General features: G+C 35.5%; 1 protein-coding gene across 3 annotated transcripts; it reads left to right on the top strand.

Annotated features, from left to right (window-relative positions):
* Window positions 1-1,240: 1,240 nt before the first annotated feature.
* LOC111886985 (cytochrome P450 81Q32) lies at window positions 1,241-3,915 on the top strand. 3 transcript variants are annotated; one of them, XM_023883221.3, is made up of 3 exons: window positions 1,241-2,353; window positions 2,437-3,557; window positions 3,636-3,915. In XM_023883221.3, exons 1-2 carry the CDS (start codon window positions 1,340-1,342, stop codon window positions 3,058-3,060), a joined length of 1,638 nt encoding a protein of 545 aa, XP_023738989.1. In that variant the 5' UTR covers window positions 1,241-1,339; the 3' UTR covers window positions 3,061-3,557; window positions 3,636-3,915. The 3 variants fall into 3 exon arrangements, with proteins under 3 accessions (XP_023738989.1, XP_023738987.1, XP_023738988.1); XM_023883219.3 differs by having other exon boundaries at window positions 2,437-3,539; XM_023883220.3 differs by having other exon boundaries at window positions 2,437-3,534.
* The last annotated feature ends 6,584 nt before the right edge of the window (window positions 3,916-10,499 follow it).

Genomic DNA, 10,499 nt, shown 5'->3' on the forward strand with positions numbered 1-10,499 from the left:
CGACTGTCATTATTCTTTCATTATTAAAAATAACATTGTATACATCGTTAAATTGTATGACTTTTTGTTTGAGAAAAAAAAACGGACGGAATGGATAGATATTGACAAGTATATAAAGAAATATATACCCTGGAAGTAGGAATCAGACGAAATTGATAGAGTATTCATAAGGGTAGACTTCTAAACACATTTTATAGCTATGTACTATTATTAATTTGTTTAAAACATTCTATTTTTCAATTCTCTTTCATATTTATAGTATATATACATTTTATCTTTTTCAATTATAGCATTGTACTTTTAATATTATTTTGTTTTTGTTAATATTTTTTTTATAACACCATAAACAGGATAAAAAATACTTTTAATATTACTTTTAATAACAACGTAATTTTATTATTTTGTTTTATGTTATAACTTTCAAATAGAAATGAAAATAAAATACTTTAATTAACAAGATATTATTGGGTTAATCGACGGAAATGAAAATAAAATAAAATACTTTTTCAAATAGAAATGAAAATAAAATATGTCGTCGTTTTATGTTATAACTTTCAAATAGAAATGAAAATAAAATAAAATACTTTTTTCAATTACAACATTGTACTTTTAATATTATAGGGTTAATCGCCGGAAATTGTCGTTGGGTAGCCGATTTCGTCGCTTGGGTGGAGAGAAAGCAGAAACAATCGCTGTGTGCAAATGAAAGAAGGCTGCGTATCTGTTTTAGGGTATACCCCTATGCCGACGACCTGTCGTTGGCATAGGGTCGACATAAACGACGACGTATCATTTAATCCTGAAATATATATATATATATATATATATATATATATATATATATATATATATATATATATATATATATATATATATATATATATATATATATATATATATATATATGTGTGTGTGTGTGTGTGTGTGTGTGTGTAAATTAAAAACCCTGTGCCGACGACTTGTCGTCGGCATAGGTTGTCCAAAAACTACGTCGTTTATTTTTTCTGGCACTTGGAATAAAAATAAATGAAAAATACTTTTTTTCTTACCTATACCGACGATACGTCGTCGGTATATATTTTCATATTACCGCCAACATTTTCGTTGTTCCCGCCAGACCTGTAGCGACGACTCTCGTTGTCGAGATAGCTGTCGTCGCTTTAGCTTGGTATTCTTGTAGTGTGATTCAAAGTTCAAACTACGTTTTTTTATATAAATTTAGATGTGCATCCTAACAAGAATTATTGCCACGTTTAGGAATTAAATTTGGCTATTTATTTAAGTTATTGATGGTATAATGAAATTATAATAAAAGTCACTTCTATACGGTCTATCTGTCATGCTACATAGTAATCGTGTATGTTGTAGACCAAATGTCAACATATCTTCTCCTATTTATTGTTATTATAAGCCGCACCAAAAAATAACTCCATCCAAACTCACTTCAGGATTTAATTTAGCGACAATGGAGTATCTCTTGGTCACCTTCGCACTACTTGTAGCTTCATTTATCTTCATCTTCTCCTACTACTTCCGTCGCAAAATTTCCAATCTTTCGCTTCCGCCGACTGTCTTTCCAACACTCCCGGTAATCGGCCACCTCCACCTTTTGAAGAAACCCCTGTACAGGACATTGGCCACAATCTCCGCCAAACACGGCCAAATCCTTCTCATCCGCTTTGGATCCCGCCGCGTTTTACTGGTGTCCTCCCCAACCGCCGCCGAAGAATGTTTCACTAAGAACGACGTCATCTTCGCCAACCGCCCTCGCTTTCTTGCTGGCAAAATCCTTGGCGATAATTACACCAGCATAGGTTGGGCACCGTACGGCAACCATTGGCGCAACCTTCGCCGGATCTCCTCCATCGAGATCTTCTCCCCTCATCGCCTTAATGAGTTCCATGACATACGTGCTGATGAAGGAAGACTTCTGATACGTAAGTTGATCTCTGAATGTTCTTCGCCGGTAAACTTCAAGTCGGTTTTGCAGGAGATGACGCTGAACGTGTTGATGAGGATGATATCCGGGAAGAGATTTTTTGGCGGAGATATGAAGGAGGAAGGCAAACAGTTCCAGAAGATAATTAAGGAGGCTGTTCTGCTGTCGGATACTTCGAATTTAGGGGATCACGTCCCCATTATGAGATGGTTTGGAATGAAAGAGTTGGAACGGAAGATGATTATATTGCAGAAAAAGAGAGATGCCTTCCTTCAAGGGTTGATCGAGCAACATCGAACAGTGGATGGGATTGAATCCAAAAACAAGAAGAACACAATGATTGAAGTTCTATTGCAGCTACAAAAAACTGATCCGGATTACTACACTGATGAAGTTATTAGAAGCTTTGTGCTGGTAAAAGTAACAGACTCCCTACAACTTTACACTAGATATATTAAACTACAACTTCACTAACTCTTGTTCTTGTTGATGATTAGAATCTGTTATCAGCTGGAACTGATACTTCTGGCACGACTATGGAATGGGCTCTTTCCCTTTTGCTCAACCATCCACATGTTATAAAGAAGGCACAAAACGAAATAGATAGTCATCTGGGGAAAAGCCGTCTTGTAGATGAATCAGACATGAGCAGCTTACCTTATATTCGTTGTATTCTGAATGAGACATTGCGTATGTACTCTCCACTCCCACTACTAGTACCTCATGAGTCATCCGACGATTGCGTGGTCGGAGGCTATCATATCCCACGTGGTACCATGCTACTAGTCAATCAATGGGGGATGCATCATGACCCCGACCTGTGGAATGACCCTGAAAGGTTTCAACCAGAAAGGTTCGAGAGCTTAGAAAGCACAAAAGATGGGTTTAGATTCATGCCGTTTGGGTCTGGAAGGAGAAGTTGTCCAGGAGAAGGTTTGGCGATGCGTATGGTTGGGTTGACGTTAGGGTTGCTAATACAGTGTTTCGATTGGGAAAGGATTAGTGAAGAGATGGTTGACATGAGAGAAGGTCCTGGGCTCACCATGCCCAAGGTTCAACCTTTAGTAGCCAAGTGTAGACCACGTCCGATAACACACAATTTAATAGCTTTAAACATGTAAACTTATATAAAGCATGTTTCGCTTGGCATGTAGAAGTGAACTAGCTTTAAAATTGTATTGTGAAAAAATCTAGGGAAAGTAACTTAAAATAATAAAGAAGTTTTCAACTCTTTCAAAAAAACTCAATTATATTTTAACCCTTCAACGAAGACCAATAACATCAACGTTTTGTCTAAAATGCTAAACAAAATTACGAATTTTTTTTTTTTTTCAGTTTTCATTAAAGGGACCGGCATCATTAGGTGAACATTGAGTTGGCAAATTAATGTTGAGTAGGCATATCTACTTGGCATTAATGATGTATCTACTTAGCATTAAATGAAAATTTTGTAGTATAAATCGATTTAGGACACAATGATACCATCGATACGCCTACTCTTGTGATCAAACGAGTTCTTCAACTCTCATGGGTTCTCTATCTCAATCATTCAACTCCTACTCAAGCTCTAAAATTTTGAAGAGAAAAAGCATAATGTAAGGTTTGTCCTAACTCTTTTGTAAGTGTATCTAAAAACTTGTTCTTGTTTTCTTCTACAATATTATTTGTTTATGTTAATTGTTAACTGAATATGAAGGATCCAAAGAAGGAAAAATGTGATTTTTAGGAATGGATTGATGAAGATGAAGAAAATATAACCAAGAACAAGAATAAAATAGATGAATAACATGAACACTCTATTGAAGTGAAGATTGCAATATTGGAATATGATTTTAGTGTTTACAAGTTGAAGACTGATAAGGAATGAAATAATTTTATAAAGGAATTGGATAAAATGAAATGTTTGGTATCGTAATGTTTTGTATTAAACTCATGTATTGTTGGTATGAAGTGGGAATTAAAAAGGTGTGTATGTAGGTTGTTAGTTGTAATACAATTTTCTAACTGTAGGGGCAAAATGGTCCGTAAAATGAGTAGGAAATAAGGAGACCATCTAGCAGTTGTAGGATGTACATAGAAATTGGACAATGCAACCCGTTCATTAAAAAGCTAAATTAGTTTCAAGAATAGCATTGTACATTTATTGAATACATTGTTAATCTATTTTCATATAATCTTTAAAAATAAAAAAAAATTGTGGTGTACTTTTATTAAAAGATAACAACAGGATTATAATGACGTACTGGCCTAATTTTTGAAGAAGATGGGCAAAATGGTAAAAAAAAATAGGGGTAAATTGGTACTAGCAGGGGTAAAATTGTCCGTAAACTATTTTTTACACAGTTTTAACAGTAGAGGCAAGATGGTCCATAAAACAGTTTATTCATAAATTTTGGACATTTTTATACTAATTTTTGGACAGTTTTACAAAGTTTTAATAGCAAGGCCAAAATGGTCAAATTTTGACTGGTTTATACAGTTTTTTGTGTTTTAAAACAATTTATACAATTTTCTGTGTTTTAAAACAGTTTCACATTTAAAAAAAGGTACACAATATGCATAAAAACTATATAAGAAACCATTTAAAGTAAATATTAAACATATTTAAACCATGTACATATGACACGGAATGTTCTTCAATGTGTACAACACCAAAAGACAAGCATAAGCACCAAAATATGTGCACTAGGCACCATAAGATGTGTCATTGCATAATGTTTGACATAATCGTAATAGAAAACACCTACCCCAGTTTAGAGCGACTAGATTTTCATGAGTTTCCCCACTCCCATCTTTTGTTACCACCTTCTTCCTCAACTTCAGTTTCATGATCCTCTCAGAAGGTAATCGCCTCTTGTTGACAACAAAATGCTAAAAACAGTAGCTTCATTGTTATCAAAAACAACTTCATGGAAATCAACAACATCCTGGACATCAATTTCATGTCCAATAGCTTCATGGTGATCAACAACAAATTGAACATCAACTTTATGTCCAATAGCTTCTTGGTGATCAAGAGGTTCTTCAATATTAGCTTCAGTATCAACTTGATGCCCAATAGCATCTCACCATCTTCTTGAACAACAACTACATGTCCAACAACTTCTTGGTGGTCAAGAGGTTCTTCAACATTAGCTTCAGTATCAAATTCATGTCTGATAGCTTCTTCACCATCTACGTGAACATCAACATTACTTTCAACTTCATGCCCAAAAGCTTCTTAACCATCTTCCTGAACATCAACATCACTTTCAACTTGATCCCTAAAAGCTATTCTTCACCATCTTTTTGAACATTAGCATCACTTTCAACTTGATCCCCAAAAGCTTTTTCACCATTTTCCTGAACCTCAACATCACTTTCAACTTGATCTCCATCACCTTCTTCAGTAACAGGTGGTTCCTCATTGTACACATGAGCTGTTGTATTTTTAAAACAAATAAATTTATTATTATACAAATGTAGATGAATAAACAATGAAAATACAAATCAACCTTCTATGAGCAACATACATCACTTCTTGTTATGTCCTTCTTGATGATAATTACCACATCTGTTAATAGACATCCCTTTCTCGTTAATCGTACACCTTTCTTTATTCTTAATATGACATCTCCTACACCTAGGTGGTACTATGGGATCACATTGAATAGCAAGCCACATGTTAACTCCATTAATTGGTTTGACTAGATATCTATAGCAACTTCCAAACATGCTTGTTTTAAACCACACAACTACATACTCTTCTACATTTCCATCCAGGTACAATATTGCAGCAACGACATACACATAAGGTATACCACTGAGTTGCCAGGCTCTACAACCACATGTTTTGCGTTCAAGGTGAACTACTTAAATTTCATGGGCTAATTTCACTTCATATTCTTGGTCACCACTTTGAACAACATCCTAATACATGTTATGAAATCATTTAAAAAGGTAAGTTATTTCATATTAAGTCACTTGCAATTGAAGAATCTACCATACCTTTGTTGTTCTTGCATATTCTTATTCCTCTTTCTAATGGAGGGGTAGATTTCTAAGTCCCACTTTTTCCCTTTAAGCTTTTGATTGCACATCATCTCCATCACGTACAACCTGATTTCTTCCAATATTGTTATTATAGATTTCTTCTGGGCCTATACGATTGATACATTAGAAAATTTAAATATACTGTTATGTACAACATCACAACACCTCTCAGGTTTTAAGAATGTGCTACACTATGTATTCGGGCCTCTTTCTATCTGGTGGTCATAAGCTTCTATGGACATTGCACAAATTTCCCTCATGTAAGAGAAAAAAATCGAGTCAGTTGTAGCCTTGAAAGCTCTTTAAAATAGCTTCCTAAATTCGACACTCGTGAACCCCTTCTTCATAAAGTTAGCGAAGATGTGTCGGGTATAATTCCTATGCTAAAATGATGGTGCCCTTTCTTTAACAGCCTCCATCAAACCCTACAAGCTGAAAATATTAGAGTTTTAAGTTACATAAATATATATATATATATATATATATATATATATATATATATATATATATATATATATATATATATAAATTACTAGTTAAAAGTAAACTAAAACACATCTTGTGTTGGTTCGAAATAATAGTAAGACTCGTTCCATCTCGCATCTCAATGTACTGAAGTAGAAGATCTGTGAAATACTCCTAAGTTTCCTTGTTTTCTACTGGCAAAAAACAGTTCTTAACAACTCACCTACGTAAATGCAAAAAACAGTTCTTAACAACTCACCTACGTAAATACCTTGCAAAATACAACCATCAACACCGATCACCCTTCTACATCCTTCAATCCATCCATCATTGATAAGCTTTAGGCGAACATACATCATTTTAAAGTAGTGTGTAGCATCAAGTGTATAATTTTTCTCAATTATGATTATTAAACTAGGATTATCCGTCAATAACTCAGCACCATAACACCACAGTTTCTCATAATGGGTAACCAAATAACCTGAAATCGCATATAGTGCATAGTACTTGACATTTCTACACTGCCCAAGACTTACCTTCATACTAAAGTATTTCCTAAATACTTCTTCCATTTTTCTGTAGCTAAACCGAGGCCTTTCCAAAATGACAGGTATTAACATTTTTCCAATCCACTTATACATTAAAAGATTGTTGGGTTTTGATACAAAATATAAGTTTGTTTTTCACAAAAATCGGTAACGGAAGACTTTAAAATTAACAAGTTTATTTTTAGTTCATAACAAAACCAAACCATCGTAGATCCATTTATAGAGGTTAGAATGAAATAAAAAAACCATAGGATGTTTTAGAGATAACCTTTAAAACCTTTAAACCCACTTGGTTTTTGGATGTTGATGAAGATAGCAAAAATCACAAAATATGATTTCTCCACAAATATCCACCATAAAGAGTAAAGCGCTTGGAATGCTACTTCCTTCTTGTATTATTGAGTGTCTTAACCCTTTAAGTGCTTAACTCAAATAAGCACTAAAGGAGACAACTCAAGAGAGCATCTAAACCTCCAAAGTAAAGCACCAAACTTCAAAAGAGGATAGGTCTTCATACTCACAGTTTTGGAGAAGAAAAAGGAGGAAGAAGAGAGTGTTTAACACACACAAAATGCAAGCCTCATGCATCTCCTATATAATCCATGGAAAGTAAGGCATAACCATTAAAATACTCTAAGGTAATGGCTAGCCTTTAGAAGCATGGGAAAGCATGGAGGTTGAAAATCAACCTCCATATTTGTTTATTAATTTCGGCCATACCTTCTTAAAATAGGAGGATTCTTTATTTTTTATAAACTCTAAGTTTATTAATTTTGTTCATAACTTATTAATTCAAAGCATACGAAATAATAACTAGTAATACTCTCTTATAATTATTATTTTCATAAAACAATAATTATTCCCTAATTAAGATACAAGTATCAATATTATTTATTAATAATCACATTAATAATAAATATACAAAATGTGCCAACTTGATAAAGGTGTGACCCGATAGGATCATATATGATTAGCAATAAGACTCCATAATCATTCTTGGGCATATAGATCCAACAATCTCTCAATTGGAGCTCTAAGCTACAATTGTTACTAAAGGTGTTATATCAATTATTCATTTGTCTCAAATAGGGTTATAGAGGAGGACGTGGAGAAGCCAACATTATGGACTTGCTATGGTCACGACAACTTCATGGTGATCTTGTTTGGCTCACTAGTGCACCTGCGACATTCATAGATTTGATGAATCGGGTATACATGTTGGCGCTCGATTAATTGGTTATTGTTTTTATCGATGATATCCTAGTCTATTCTAAGACTAAGGAGAAGCATGAGGAACATCTTCAAGAGCTGCTGTGAGTTTAGGGAGAGGCTTTATGCCACATCATTGAAGTGTGCCTTCTAGTTACAGGAGGTCCAGTTCTTGGGAAACCTCGTGAACCATAATAGTATATTTGTCGACCTAGTCGAGATTGATGCGGTTATGCAATGGGAGGTCCCAAAGACTCCTTTGGAGATCAGGAGCTTTCTGGGTTTAGTAGGGTATTAGCGTAGATTCATTTAGGATTTCTCCAAGGTTGATGTACCTCTCACTTGTTTGAGGATGAAGGGCATGGATTCCATTGGGGGTCTGAGCAGGAGGCTACGTTCGAGACACTAAGACAGAAATTATGTGAGGCACCAATCTTGACCATCCCAGAGGCTTTGGAGGATTTTGTTTTCCATTGTCATACTTCTATCACTGGTTTGGGGGCAGTACTAATGCATTAAAGGAGAGTTATTGCATATGCTTTAAGGCAGCTGAAGCTGCATGAGATTTTGTATCCGACGCATGATCTGGAGTTGGGGCAGTAGTGTTTTCACTCAAGATTTGGTGGCATTATCTATATGGGGTCCGGTGTACCATCTACATGGATCACAAGAGTCTGAGATATCTCATAGATCAGTCAAACCAGAATATGAGGCATCGTAGATGGATTGACGGGGTCAATGATTATGAATGTGATATTATGTACAACTTGGGGAAAGAGAATTTGGTCGCAGATGCCTTGAGTCACAAGTCGGCTAGTTCTTCTGTCGAGGACTTATGTATGAGGATTTATATCAATTCGCTGCTTGTGCATTTGATTAGGGAGCCTTAGGCTGAAGGAGTTAAGAAGGAAAATTGGAAGCAGGAGAGAATCATGGGTGAGATTGACATTTTTTCTACTGATAGTCGCAGATTGTTTACCTATTGCAGTCAGGTTTGGGTACCATATTTTGGCTAGATCTGACAGACTATGATGGAAGAGGTACATATGTCCATATTTTCGATACACCCTGGAGCCACAAAGATGTTTCATGATATGAGACATAGTTACTAGTGGTCGTGCATGAAAAAGGATATAACCTAGTATGTTGAGAGGTGTTTGAAATGTCGGATGGTTAAGTCCGAGCACCATATATTGTACAGCAAACTTCAGCCTTTAGAGCTTCCCATGTTGAAATGAGAATAGATCACCATGAATTTTATCACCAAGTTGCCTCAGACGGCTAAGGGGTTTGATGTGATATGGGTTATTGTGGATCGTTTGACCAAGAGTGCCAGCCTTTTAGCTATTCGACAGAGCTCCTTAACTGAGAAATTGTCCGATGAATATGTACGCGAGATTGTTGCATGGCATGGTGTACCAGTTTCCATTGTATCTTACCGAGATGTTCGATTCAGTTCTGGGTGTTGGCTGAGGTTCCATGAAGAACTGGGTATGAGATTGCATTTTAGCACTACTTATCATCCACATACTGACGGCCAGAGTGAGCGAACCATCCAGACGCTCGAGGATATGTTGAGAGCATGTGTTATCAATTTTGATAGGAGTTGGGACTACTACCTTCCTCTGTATGAGTTTTCTTATAACATAAACTATCACTACAGTATCGGTGCGCAACCATTTGAGCTTATTTATGGGAGGAAGTGTCTGTTGGATTAGTGTCTAAGTCCATAACTATTTTGGTATGTACTTGACCCGATGGTGCATGGTCCTTTTAGGATGCCTTCACCAAAGCAACTTGATAGGATGGATTATGGAGAGAGATGATTAATTATTATTTATTAATATATATTATGAGAATAATATATTAAAGGAGAAATCATATTGTTTAATTAATATTAGTCAACAATTAATTTAGTATTAATTTTGTGGCTAAAAAATATTAATTAAATAAAGGGGACTAGAACTATCAATTGTGTGATAGTTGAATATTGGGCTAATGGACTCCATATTAGAGGAGTGGACGAATTCTATGGGGAAACCCATTAGAAATCGTCCAAGGCCTCTAAGGAGGGAGTCCATGGGCTGCTTAGGGCCTAAGCAGCGAAATTAGGGTTTCCTTGTTCGATAACCCTAATAGCCTCACTATTTAAGGACCCCTAGGGCACCAAAAACATGGCTAACTAATTCCTTAGGGTTTCCAGACGTTTTTGTGTGATTCTCCTCTTCTCCTTCTTCATCCTCTTGCTCTTGGTGTTTGTGAGCCATTAGAGGTGTGACATTTGTGACACTAAGCTTTCTAAAGCT

This window comes from Lactuca sativa, chromosome 4 (assembly GCF_002870075.4).
Source record: "Lactuca sativa cultivar Salinas chromosome 4, Lsat_Salinas_v11, whole genome shotgun sequence".
Classification (NCBI taxonomy): domain Eukaryota; kingdom Viridiplantae; phylum Streptophyta; class Magnoliopsida; order Asterales; family Asteraceae; genus Lactuca; species Lactuca sativa.